The sequence below is a fragment of the Schistocerca cancellata genome, chromosome 5, assembly GCF_023864275.1.
Source record: "Schistocerca cancellata isolate TAMUIC-IGC-003103 chromosome 5, iqSchCanc2.1, whole genome shotgun sequence".
NCBI lineage: Eukaryota > Metazoa > Arthropoda > Insecta > Orthoptera > Acrididae > Schistocerca > Schistocerca cancellata.
Genome location: NC_064630.1, coordinates 19,154,096 through 19,168,578, shown reverse-complemented (window position 1 = coordinate 19,168,578; position 14,483 = coordinate 19,154,096). Strand labels below are relative to the sequence as shown.

The window sequence follows — 14,483 nt, the reverse complement described above, 5'->3', positions numbered from 1 at the left end:
CTGATCCGTGTACTGTCCCATTTCATATACTTCTGAAACTATTTCTCAGCTCTGATACCATCAAAACACGTCTGTGGTGGACATCACTGACACCAGATGAACTACTCCTGGGCAGAGTGACTTGAAGATGACCTTCACAGCGTAGTCTCTTAACCCACAACTAACCAACCAACCATGATTTTATGTATCAGTTTTCATAATTTCCTAACATTATTTAGTTTCTTTGACTATTTTTCACATTACAGTACTTCATTGAGCACTCTATGTTCGTTATTTAATTGTTTAATGGAAAGACATAAAACATTAGTCAACATCCAGAAATGTCTAACTTAATTTGGTCTTTATAGGTTAAAATACTAGTACCAAACAGCACTGCTGGCATGATTATTGGCAAGGGTGGGAATTACATTAAGCAAATTAAAGAGGAGAGTGGTTCATACGTCCAGATTTCTCAAAAAGCAAAAGATCAGACTCTTCAGGAGAGATGCATAACTGTCATTGGTATGTATGCTGTTTCCATATTTTTCAAATTACTCAATATTATTTGATGAAAGTGAATAATATAAGGTTTTAAATAAATGTTCTTCTTTTTGTACAGGTGACATGGAAAGCAATAAGACTGCTTGCAGAATGATTTTGGTAAAAATTGTTGAAGACCCTCAAAGTGGTAGTTGCCTTAATGTAAGTTATGCAGATGTTTCTGGCCCTGTTGCTAATTATAACCCAACAGGCTCTCCATATGCAAATAGTGGACAGCATACTCCTATGCATTCTGGTACATTCAGCTCAACTGCCAGTCTGAATACTACAGGTGGGTTACTTGTTTACACATTGGTGTTAAATTGTTTGGTTATTGTCTTTGATCACTTGCAAGGTGCCACTGTCAGATTAATTGCATATTGTAAAACATTTAAAAATTACCATCACTATACACACACACACACACACACACACACACACACACACACACACACACACACAGCCGGCCGGTGTGGCCGAGCGGTTCTAGGCGCTACAGTCTGGAACCGCGCGACCGCTACGGTCGCAGGTTCAAATACTGCCTCGGGCATGGATGTGTCTGATGTCCTTAGGTTAGTTTAGTTTAGTTTAAGTAGTTCTAGGGGACTGATGACCTCAGCAGTTAAGTCCCATACTGCTCAGAACCATTTGAACACACACACACACACACACACACACACACACACACACACACACACACACACACACCATCCCCTTCCACCCCTCCCCTCTCTACTTCTCCCCTTGTGTGGTGGAGGGGCTTCAAAATTATATTCGATGGTCTCTATGGAAGGTGCAGATATGCAGCAGTAACACACACTTTTCAGAGCATGACTGTCATGTGCAACAGAGAGATAAGACAAGAGGTCATCAGTGGCAGAACATAGAAATGAGTGGACAGGTATATGAAATTACAGCATCCTTGTATATTTGCTAATGAATTACTTACCAAAGCATAAGAGGGAATTGATGTAATTGATAGAATGGCCCCTTAGTGTCAGTGATGGATACAATCTTTCTTTGTCCTGGTTGGCAACTATAGTTGTCCTACAGCATTTGTGCTTGTACAGCCGTTGTAAACATTGCAGTTGAAGCATGATAGACACTTGAAAATATAAACTGCCTCCTTGAGTTTGAAGGGCAGGGATATGCCACAGCAACTGGTTTCTTCATGTTCATCAATCTATCAGTAAAATAAAACCAAAACTGACGACCAATAAAGCACTTTATTCACGTATTCCTAACCTTAGCATCCATTCAAATGACGTATTTTATGAAACTCTTGGGATGTGGGAAAAAAAAAAAATTGAAAGACAATGGCCACAGATGTCTTCATTCAGATATAAAATTCCCATATTTTATCTGCTTTAATAAATGATTTTGTAAGGTTAAAAAATATAAACAGGCAGTTTGAGAGCATGTGTCTGGAGATTTCCCGTAAGTCTGAACTCAAACTTTTGGAATGTGGGATTTTGCTTCACAAATTGAAGAATAGTTTAAGTGAACTTGTGCTATAATTTGAGCTCTTAATCACATTTGAGTGATGCAGACTTGAAACCCCCCATGTTGCCAGTCTATATACATTTTTGTTTACATCATTCCACATGAATGCTGCATGTTTCCCCAACAATATAATGGCTGATGTCTTCTATGTCCTCAAAATAAAAATTGTTTTATGTTGCTGTAAAATGTCAGATAATTTGAGGCCTCACATTCTGCTAGAGTTTACATGACAATCACAACTCGTAGAATGCAGTATTTTGTAGCCTGTTGGTATTAACTTTAAAAATAGTCATCAAGAAATTAATTTTGCTCTTTTCTTTCTCACAGTCGGAGGCATGCTACTAAACGGACTAAACCTAAGCCTGAATTTAGGATCACCAACAGCAGGTACATCATTGACAACACAGTTACTGGAACACATCCAAGTTGTATTACGTGGAAGTGGCTTTTCGGAACAAGCGACAGGAGAAATAACAGCTGCAATGAGCACGTTGGCTCGCTATGGAATCCTCGGCATGGGCCTCGGTCTGGCAGGTGCAGGAACAGCAGCTGGGGGCAGTGGTCCAGCTGGCTACTTAGGAGCAGATGCACCTGCGTCAGCAGCAAATGGTGGTGGCGCCTTTGGGCCCATCGGCACGGTGCGTAATAGTGCGCCGCGGTGGTGACGGGACTGACTGGCGCGCTCTCAGGTTATACTCAACAGATGGCCGCTTACGAAGTGGCCCTAGATAAAAACAAAGCCTTCTGAATTAGTACATTGAAGTTTAAATTATTTATCTCTCATTATGAGAGTCAGTTACTTGTCTTATTCTTAAATTATGGCAGCCTTTCTAGAAAACACACACAATTTGTATTGTTTATTTTATTATTATTATTATTTTTGTGGTTCGTGATGTGTGAACACAAATGAACATGTAGAGCCATGGGCAGAACTGTAGTATTCTTTGTTTACTCAGTGTTGTTTTTCATTTTGTATACTTTCATCTTGTAAGCAATCTTCTTTGCAGAATACTGAAGGCCACACCAAAAGTTTCATTAAAATTGACTCTCATTGCTGAAGTATAAAGTCATTTTTCACAGATAGTGACCACAGTTCCACACAGTTATTCATACTTTCTCCTCCATAGTATTGAGCAAGGATATTTCTTGTCCTCTGGATTTGTGAGCCTTTTGGACATACTTGTATGAAGTTGTTTTATCCAAGAGTTTGTATTGATCATTATAAACATCTTAATGTAGATTGAGCCAATAATAAACTTTCATTCTACTCACGTAACTGCATTTGAACATGAAGCTTAATTTCCTTTGTGTTTGTCACATTAACGTAAATCCTAGCTTATCATGAAACTGCCAAGTTTCTTTTATGAAACTTGGTATCATTACAGTCAGGTATTCTTGACAGATTTTTCTGTACTGTACCATTTTAGATATACAGGGAGACTGCATAATTTTCTTCAACCTTTAATTAATTATGAAGTAAATGTAAGGTAAAATTCAGGTAAACAGACTTTTAGCTTTAAATAATAAGCATTTTTGAAGTGCTGTATGTACTTGTTAGGAATATGACTTACGGCATTATGCCCATTCACGCTCTGTTAGTTTGCTAGCGTGACAGGGCATGTATAAATGCCTTTATGGATGCAGCACAGGGCTAAAAGCAGTACTTTAATTCATATACTTTAGTGTTGATTAATTGATATGTGCAATGTTATTCATGTTTGATTATTCTATTTTATTAGAGGTGGTATATGTTTCAGTATATAGAGTTTTGCCAATCACTGATGCAGTGATGCCTGTAATATATCCGTAATATTGTGGTGTGGGCTACAGTCCTGTCAGAGTAGAATGTTGTTTTTTATTCTTGTTCATTTTTATGTTGAAGGGGGAGGGGGGGGTGGAGATGGATAAGAATCTTACTGCTTGTCGTATGAACTGGTTTTTTTTATTACTGCATCCAGAGCTTGGGCTATTTAATTCAAGAATATAGTAAGAGAAGTTATATATTAGAATAGCTAATCTTCTGTATAGTAAGGAAGGGGGGAAGAAAGAAAGATTGTGTTTAATGTCCTGTCAACATCGAGGTCATTAGAGACAAGAGCACAAGCTCGGGTGGTATCAAGAAGGGGGAAGGAAATCGGCTGTGCCCCGGTATTTGCCTGGAGTGATATAGGGAAATCGCAGAAAACCTAAATCTGCATTGCCGGATGCGGGTTTGAACCGTTGTCTTCCCAAATGCAAGTCCAGTGTGCTAACCACTGCGCCACCTCGCTTGGTCCCTTCTGTACAGCAGCAGGGAGGTATGTCAACATTGAGACCCTGGAAACAGAAAATAAACAACAAAATTGTTGTGATTATGATGGTAGGAAGTTCTCTACACTTGACTTCGTGACAAACTGTTCAGGAGTGATCATGTACAATGATTGTTGTATAAAAACAGTGAGGCTGTAAAAGATATTAGTGCAGGATTCAGTAACAAAATCTTTCTTTTATTCCTTAATCTTCTCGTGTGTGTGTGTGTGTGTGTGTGTGTGTGTGTGTGTGTGTGTGTGTGTGTGTGTGTGTGTGTGTGTGTGTGTGTGTGTGTAGGGGGGGGGGGGCAACCATAGGCATGCTTTTTAGTAAACAAACGGATTGTAACAGCTGTAGAAACTTCAGTTGAAGAAGGTAACATCTTTAGAAACAACATAGCTAACAGCAGTACGTCTGTTTTGCATAGGACTTGGTATTTGAGAACCAGAAGAGCGCACATTGTCATCTTCAAATCAGCCTTGAAAGTGATTGGAGATAGTACCGCACTGTTTAAGCTTCTTGGTGCATTAGCTTATTATTACTAAAGGGTCTAAATGCATAATTGTAGCTGTGGCGTTGTCAGTGGAGCAAATGACAAGCTCTTTCCCACCTTTTAACAGCTTTATGCCAGTGGAAACATGCAGTGCAAGACATGAAGACTGATCATAAACTTTATGAGGATCTTAAGTTTCTGAAACATTCTTCTTAAATGGAATGCAACGCTTCATAAAGCCTTTTGACTGTTACCTTGATTAACAATTGAATTTTGAGAACCATAGTACCTGGTGTAAGTTGCTGCCACTTTGTAACATAAACATTGACCGTTTAGTATTGAATGACACACACATACTTCTGAAGAATAGCGTCTTTATTGGGCAGCACTAACACCAGGTGTCAATAAACCGTTAGATAGATGTTTAAAAGTATGTTCTGTCATCTTGATACTCTGCAATCTTCCATAATGTTACACAGTCCGCATGGTTCTTATTGCCTGGCATGAAAATTTATTACCAATCTGATCATGTGTGTGTACAATATTCTTAGTAGCCTGGCCTCACCAGTTGAAATTTTAACCTTTTGAATATTTTGTGGTAAGAGGCAGTAACTGCCGTGTGATAAAACTCTCAATAAAATCAGAATCATTAAATATGGGAGCAAGATTTTTTCTGTTTCCGTTGCTTGGGCTTACAGTATTATGTGAACTGTGCATTATTACAGAACACACTTCCAGAGAAAAATGGACTGAATAAGGTTTTATAGAGGAAAAAGCTATTATATTTCAAAACCGAATTTTATGCTTGCTGAAAGTAACACAGTTCACACTTTGTCTGGTTTTTGTCATTGGGCATAACTCTTGGAAACAAGTGTTATTATCACTGCATATTTGGTGTGTTGTTGTTTCTTCTCATTTGTGGATAACAATCTGCTCTTGTTTAAAAAAAAATCAGTTAAAAATAAATAGCAGTGAAACTTTTGTTTTACTTCTTTTCTTCATCTAAATTCATATGACATGTTTGTTTATTCTTATTCTGTTTGTACAATTTCCTCTTCATACTTTCAGAACCCTTGCACATTGGTTATTTTCATTTCATGTTTTTTTTTTTTTTTTCAATGCTTAGGTCTCTTTTATTGACATGTTCATTGTCTGCAAGTAAACAGTCACAATCACCACCATAGAAATGTATTTTTGCTGTATGTTTGCCGGCCGCGGTGGTCTAGTGGTTCTAGGTGCGCAGTCCGGAACCGCGGGGCTGCTACGGTCGCAGGTTCGAATCCTGCCTCGGGCATGGATGTGTGTGATGTCCTTAGGTTAGTTAGGTTTAAGTAGTTCTAAGTTCTAGGGGACTGATGACCACAGAAGTTAAGTCCCATAGTGCTCAGGACCATTTGAACCATTTTGCTGTATGTTTGTTAATTAGGAACAAAAATATACAGAGGACACCCTGCCTTTTGTGATTGGCTTCTCTATCCAAACTTCGCCATTTATAACTTTTTCCTTTTTAGCTCTGAGGGAAATGATTGGTACTGTGGTTATGGTACTGTACTTTTATGTTTTGTTCATATTCCTGCCTGGACATGCTAGTGTAGGTTGTGTGTGGTTCACTTACTTGTGACAGAATTCGAGATGGTTCCTTAAATGAAGCCAATAACAGTTTCTTTCCTTCAAACCCTAACTTTGAGTTCTGTCTAATGCCTTCAACACTGCTGGGACATTGAGTTTGTAATCTTCCTTCCTTCCTTTTATAGTCCCTTCCACCTGTGATGGTTTTCTTTGAGACAAACTATCATAAGGAAAGCTGCAATTATTGATTCTTTCTTTGTCTTGTCCCAGTTTGGAAAATCATTTCCTTTTTGCAATTAAGTGTAACCTCTTTTCTTCCTTATAATAGTCTAAACAAAATAAGTGTCAAACATAATGTATGTAATGTGTATTTACCAACTATTGAAAGCTTATTTTCAACATCAAGCTGTTTTATATTCAAGACATTACCTGTGAGAGCTTTTTGTGTTGCCCGAGATTAATTTTTAACATAAATTATGGATACTGTTGGCAGTATTCATTATCATTTAATGCTGCCATTTTGCATGTTAAAGATTTACTTTGGTGTAATATAAAACATGGAGTGTAGTAAATGTAGCCACAAATGGAAGAAATATGCTGAAATACATACAAATTGAAATTGACGTGTAAAATATACAAAGTTCCCAGACATTATCTCATCCATCCGTGTTCAGTATCTCTCATCAAGAAACAAGCTGTCAGGGTTGTAGAATTAGTGAAACTATACACGATATCAAAAGGAAAATTCAGTTCACAAAACTAAAAAATTATAAAGATGCTGAATGGATGTCCAACACTTCGTAATATCAGCCATCTTCACATTGCACATTGATAGAGAATCAGATATTATAAAGCTGCAATATTAACTAATTATTGTTAGACTGCTGTAAACAGTTTGACCATGATCAGTCTAAATCTGACAGTCAGTCTTATCTGATAAGAATACAAGTTTTGTGGATGGTAATAACTATCCTTTATATGTAGGAGAAATTTAGCACTGTTTGAATATTTGGATATCTGCTGCTTTCAGTCAGCATGAAAAGTAGTTTAATTGTACTGTTTTTGTGTTCCCTGCTCATAGTTGACAAAGTAAAATGGAAATACCTTTCTACCACTGACGGTGGCCAGTTCAGTAAATGATGTAAAACAATTTCTGTAATCATGTCAAAGGAAATATTTAGTATCAAATATTTTGATGTGGGTTGTGGAATTAAACTAGGGGTGATGCACTTCTTCAAACTGAGGTGAAACTGGATCCAAGATAAAAATCTATACATAAAGAGTGAGAGCCAGAGCATAGGTGGACGTTCAAATAATGAATTCTAATAAGAGAATAATGAGTTTTTGATACATATTGTGTACCTTAGAAAATAATAAGGGATCCTGTTTTGAAGGACTTGCTTTAAAGGTATAGTCTAACTATATTGATCTACACAAATTCTTAAGTGAATGCACCTTACAGCTTTAAGCTTTCCATACCTCAGAGGTGTTACTGTTCCTTAACAAGAAGCTTTGTTATTAATGACATGAACAGAAGTAGGAGGGGGCCAAACTAGTAGTAGTAGTAGTAGTAGTAGTAGATGAGAGACAAGGTTAATGGGGCATATGATAAACAATCTGATCAAAAATATTAGAAAGAAATCATACCATCAAGAGTACAATTGTATATTTATTCCCTACCGGTTTCAGTAGCAACAACCATATTTACAGCAGATAGACAGTATACATGAATGAATCAAAAATACATTTTCATCAAATAATATACAACCAAATGTAGAACAAACGTAATTGTCATAAGTGTCTGCCTGTACATAATCTGTGTAAACGTGCTGTGCATTAGCGCAATTATGGAAATGTATCCTGGATAAGTAACTTGAGTTATTAAGTGTAATGTTGTCACCAAGTGTGCATTACTGTAATTGTGCTAATGTACAAAATGTTTATATGGATTATGTTCAGGCAGACTCTTACGATAGTTATGTATGTTTTACATTTAGTTGTATCGTATTTGAGGAAAATGTAAATATGATCCAATAATGTATACTGATTTTGTCCTGTGAAGGTGGTTGTTATAACTCAAACCGGTAGACAATATTTATGCAGTTGTACAACTGATAGTGCAAATAAGACTGAAGAGTCACCTAAACAGAGTCTTACTGATGCAAAGTATCAGTACACCCTTAATGTAATGCAGAATTGACTGTTAGATGCCAGGAGAGGCAGATCTACCAGCATAAAAGGAGTTGGAGAGTATTGTTTGCGAGTAGAGAAGCAGTAACGCCAGAATGGGTGGGTCAAGACAGCTCAATGACTTAAAGTGTGAACTAGTATTGGATGTCACCCGAGTAACAAATTCATCAGACATTTCAACCCTTCTAAAGCTGGTCGAGTTGACTGTTGATGATGTGATAGTGAAATGGAAACATGAAGGAACAATCACAACTAAACCAAGACTTCGTAGAGTGGGACGGTTGAGCATTGCGGAGGGTGGTTGTAAAAAATCTGCGAAGACTTCAGTTGGCGAGCTCCAAAGTGCTGCCAGCAATCCACCTAGCACAGTAACAATGTATAGGTAGTTTTGAACAATGGGGTACATTGGCTGAGCAGCTCCTTGTCAGTCGTACTTTTTTTGTAGTCATTGCTAAGTGATGCTTGAGGTAGTATAAAGATCTAAGCCACTGGGCAGCAGATGATTGGAACCAAGTAATTTGGAGGGATGAATCTTGCTATATCCTGTGCGAATCTGATGGAGCGTTTGGGTTTGGAGACTGTTTCCTGTCATCATGTGAAAAGTGCAGGAGGTTGTATTGTAGTATGGGGTATGAACCCTATATTGTGATTGAGGAAACACTAAATGTGTTAGGATGTGAAAATATTTTACAGCATTGTGTGCTGTGTGCAGTAGAGGAGCAATTTGGAAACCTCGTACTGTTTGTATCGACATGACAGTGCACCCTATCATAAAGCAGCATCTGTAATAGAAATTGATTTGTGGACATCATCATTCCCGAAATGGACTGGTCAATCCACAGTCCTGTCCTGAACCCAATGGAACACCTTTGAAATGAGTTATAATGTTGACTTTGCTCCAGACCCCAGCTTCCAATGTCACTATCTTCTCTGGTTTTGGCTCATGAGGAAGAAACAGATGCCATTCCTTCAGACATTCAGACACCTCCGTGAAAGTTTCCCCGTCAGAACTCGAGCCATCATAAAAACGAAGGGTGACACACCCCGTAATAATGTCCATTAATAGTAGCAGTACAGGGTACCCTCTGCCACACACCGTACAGTGGCTTGTGGAGTATCTGTGTAGATGTAGAATAGATGTAAGAGTATTTTTGAAACAATACAAGTTCTTTGTTGTGTGAGTAGAGTGCTGAAAAATCATGCTAATGTAACCTGAGTAGTATGTGTCTACACTGTATGTAGCATTCAGGTGTAGTGTGCATTATGAACTTCATTATGTAGTATTTGCATGAGACTGGTAATGACAGAGGCAGGAAGAGAGCAGGACTACTCAGGGGAAGTAACAGATATTGGTTTAGAAAGTTTTACAAATATTTAAGATTTCAGTTAAAAGTGTGGTATATTCTGTTAAAAAGTATTGCCATCAAATTGTTTTGTTTTGACACATTTGCAAGATCCATTTCACAGTTGAATAATGAAGGCACTGTTGTTACAAAGCAAATAAGTTGCCATAAGTGTGCTCTCAAACATACTTATTTCGCATCTATTAATAGCAAGTTATACTCTGGTAACTCATCACGTCTCTCCTTTCATGGTTATCTCAGTTGTGTGTAAAAATATTATAATGTCCTCAAAATTTTTTTCTGGAAGTAACCCAAACATCACTTGCTGGATCCAATTTTACCAAGAAAACTATATTATTCCACACATATTGCCTTGACAATAGAAAGTAGGCATATTTTTACTCGCACTCCATGAATATGGGAATATGATTTTCAAGAATATGTTTTATCTGACAGTTCAGATGACTATTGAAGGTCATTGATGTAGTGCAGTACTTATGATTATTACAGATGTCGTGCGTTCAGCATACACAATGAATACCATTTTCAGGGATCAATTTACCACTCTTTTTTTTTCTTAATTATTTGCATCACTCACATTTTCATATTAAGTGACTTTGAAAATTGTTCTGCAACTTTAATACATTTTGGGTTTCTATAGCACTTCTTTCAGTGCAGAGGACCAATAGTTTTACTACTTTTTGCACTTCCCAGTTTAGTTAATATAGTTTGTCTGGGAATAGTATGTAAGAGTGTATTTTACATCATAATAAGAAATACTAAATGCTGGTTTGAGTGTTAATAGATCAATATGACATGAAAACCAAGCAACACTTTGGTCAGAGCAAGTTTGGCAAGAACTATTTGGTGTCAACTGTGTAGTTGTCACGGTTTTACCTGTTGGGTTTCATTGGATTTTCACAGTTTAATACTGATAAACCAGCTGTATGAAACAAAGTGAATGAACAGAATTCTTTTGTGGTGGTGGGAATAAGTGCAGTGCAGTAGCAGAATGAACTGGAATTCTGGTCAGGTGAGAACAAGGTTACTAACACTGTTGAATAGGGTAAATACAGCAGTAGGTCTAATGATGAGCAGGAATGCAGGTTGATTACTATGTACAGCACAGTGAAGGCATTATTGTAGGCAAAATACACAAAGCCATGACTCACAACACTAATAAAAATGTAAATGCGTACTAACACCACATAATGAGGGGAATAAAAAATTGTATGACGAGATAAAAGAAGTTATTCAGTTTCTTAAGGGTTAAGAAATTTTAATTCTGATGAACAACAGAAATCAGTAGCAGGAAAAGGATAAACGAGATATCTTGGACTGGGGGAAAAGGAATGAAAGAATTTTGCACGTATCACAATGTAATCATTGCAAATTCGTCTTCATAGCGTTTATAGATTTAGACAAAGCTTAGGACGTGTTGACTGAACTACTCTTTGAACTATTTTAGGTAGGAGGGAAAAATAGTAAAGGGTTTCTGTCAAAGTAGAAAGATGTTAAAAGAGAGGCAGACGGAGCAAGGCAGGGCTGTAGCCTGTCACTGAGGTTATTCCCTATGCACATTGAGGAAGCAGTAAAGGAAACAAAAAATAAATTAGGAAACAATATTGAAGTTCAGTGAGAGAAATAAAAACATTGTTGTTTACTGATGACATTGTAACTCTTTCAGATACGGCAAAGGACTTGTTGAAGGGAATAGTTAATGTCTTAAAAAATATGTAGGAAGATGAATATAAAAAGGTGATAGTGTAGCCAGTTAAAATGGTCAGTGCGTAGAGAATTGGATTAGGAAGTGAAAACATTATAAATGTTAGATAAGTTTTGCTATTTGGGCAGAACAATGTCAGTGGTTGAAGAAAAATGATGTAAAATGCAGACTACCAGCAGCAAGGAATGCGATTCTGAAAAAATATATTAACATTGGATATAAATAACCCTTTCCACACCGGACTCAAATGAAACTGATTTACCTGAATATTTTGACCTATACACATCACAGGGATCCTGCACATTCAATGTTTGCTGATTGGAAGCAAGGAAACAGACTCAGGTCTGTGTGAAAACAATGTGTGGGAAATGTTTGTGTGTTTGAAAATATTTTCTGGGAGTATTTGTCATGAATGTAGCATTACATGGATGCGAAACATGGATGATAAACAGTTCAGACAATAACAGTGTAGAATCTTTAGAAGTGTGGTGCTTCAAAAATTTGCTGAAGGTTAGGTGCGTGAACAGGGTAACCAATTAGGAGGTTGGGAATAAAAGATCTTTAAGGTACAACTTGGCTAAAAGAAGGGATGTGTTGGTAGGACACATCCTGAGGCATCAAGAATACATAATTTGGTAGTTTAGGAAAATATGGCAGTTAAAAACGGTAAAGGATGTTGGCTGCAGTAATTATGGGAAGGTGGAGAAGTACCCATGACAGACTAGCACGGAGCGTTACATCAAACCAGTCTTCAGACTGAGGACCACAGCAACAACACTTTGGTTGTGTTCTGCAGTAAAATTCCCATGAGGTGGTTTCTCTATGATATCCGTTCTTTCAAGAGTACTGGTACCACTTGGTATGTAGAGTAACTGCGAAGTTCAAATAATAACAGAGAGGTGCTATAGGAACTGAAGTTGCAAGAGCAAGTTGTCAGTTGTGCTTGCATAGCTCAATCAGTAAGGGCATTTTCAGCAATAGGCGGTGTAGAGTGCCATTCCGGCACACAATTTTAATTTTCCAGGAAGTTCCTATAGAGGAAGTTTAAAACTTGTGAAATCATTAGATAAATGGTTGAATGCCTAAGCTGATTCTAAAATATTGAATAGTGAAGTACAAATTTTCTAGAATGTAAAATTGTTCAGCAGATTAAAATATGTAATAGGCATGCCGTAATTTGCATGTTTGTGGTAATCAAATTAAAATATTAGAGGGCCATTATAAAGATCGATCGATCTCTCTCTCTCTCTCTCTCTCTCTCTCTCTCTCTCTCTCTCTCTCCCTCCCTCCCTCCCTCCCCCCCTCCCCCCCCCCCCCCCTCCCCTCCCTCTGGGTTGGTTGGTCATAGAACTGTGTAGTGACGCCTTTTTTCATTCGGGAACTTCCTTTTCAATTTATTTCACCTCAAGCCTATTTCTATACTGTGTAACTTTTTTTATGCAAGGTTAAATGTAAATGAAAGACTTTATTTACACGTATAATCCATTTCAGATGTACAAAGTTAAGTGGGGATCATGCAAGTGTTCACAGCATTTCACCCAAGATGACGTTGATGAATGTCACAAAATATTGTATTTTCTTATGGTATGCGTCAAGCCTCAAACTTCAGTGTGATCACTGTGTGTGGAATTTGTCATTAAATTTCCCAGGAAGTAATGAAAATTACTGTTATATAATAGAGGGAAACATTCCACGTGGGAAAATATATCTAAAAACAAAGATGGTGAGACTTACCAAACAAAAGCGCTGGCAGGTCGATAGACACACAAACAAACACAAACATACACACAAAATTCAAGCTTTCGTAACAAACGGTTGCTTCGTCAGGAAAGAGGGAAGGAGAGGGAAAGACGAAAGGATGTGGGTTTTAAGGGAGAGGGTAAGGAGTCATTCCAATCCCGGGAGCGGAAAGACTTACCTTAGGGGGAAAAAGGGACAGGTATACACTCGCGCGCACACACACACATATCCATCCGCATATACACAGAGACAAGCAGACATTTTGTCTGCTTGTGTCTGTGTATATGCGGATGGATATGTATGTGTGTGCGCGCGAGTGTATACCTGTCCTTTTTTCCCCCAAGATAAGTCTTTCCGCTCCCGGGATTGGAATGACTCCTTACCCTCTCCCTTAAAACCCACATCCTTTCGTCTTTCCCTCTCCTTCCCTCTTTCCTGACAAAGCAACCGTTTGTTGCGAAAGCTTGAATTTTGTGTGTATGTTTATGTTTGTTTGTGTGTCTATCGACCTGCCAGCATCTTTGTTTTTAGAAAATTACTGTTATATAGATTTCACTCGATTAACATTAGGCAGAAGATAGGCTTTGTTTTTAAGAAAATTATCAAAGGTGGTTGAATTTACAGTAAAGATAATGTCATAGTAAGGAGCTACATCACATTATCCTTTGCAGTAATCTGAAGTGAGTAACTATTATAATGCTGTACTTGTGACATGAAAGTATCTCACTAAATTAAGTTCCTCCTAATACCACCCATATAAGTAAAGTCCTGTGTGAGAAACACTTCCATGTAACCTCAGAGACATATCAAACAGCCTCGGTTTCAAAACTGAACTAATGGCTTATCACTTGAAATAATGATAGATTTGCCTTTACTTTTATCTGACAAGGATACCTAAGAACTTGTTCTCGTTGATTTTCTTCACATTTACAGGATGCCCAGACAAAAATTTCTAAAAGCAGTAAGATGCAATACTTGAAACTGCCTTCGCAAATAAAAATATTTCTGAGTGCTGGTAGCCACAAAAAATTTTCAGTGCATTAAAATGATCCCTGTCGTTAATTGTGTAACGTAGAAGTCTCGTAATCGTAAAGTCACTGTTTTGATTCCT

At 37.6% G+C, this 14,483-nt stretch overlaps 1 protein-coding gene across 4 annotated transcripts in view; it reads left to right on the top strand.

Annotated features, from left to right (window-relative positions):
• LOC126187967 (RNA-binding protein Pasilla) overlaps positions 1–14,483 on the top strand; it is a 94,047-nt gene that overhangs the window by 71,905 nt on the left and 7,659 nt on the right. For all 4 annotated transcript variants that reach the window (XM_049929350.1, XM_049929349.1, XM_049929352.1 and 1 more), the window contains 3 exons: positions 348–501; positions 599–811; positions 2,350–2,660. In XM_049929350.1, coding sequence (XP_049785307.1) covers positions 348–501; positions 599–811; positions 2,350–2,660 — 678 coding nt within the window. The remainder of the gene's footprint in view (positions 1–347; positions 502–598; positions 812–2,349; positions 2,661–14,483) is intronic.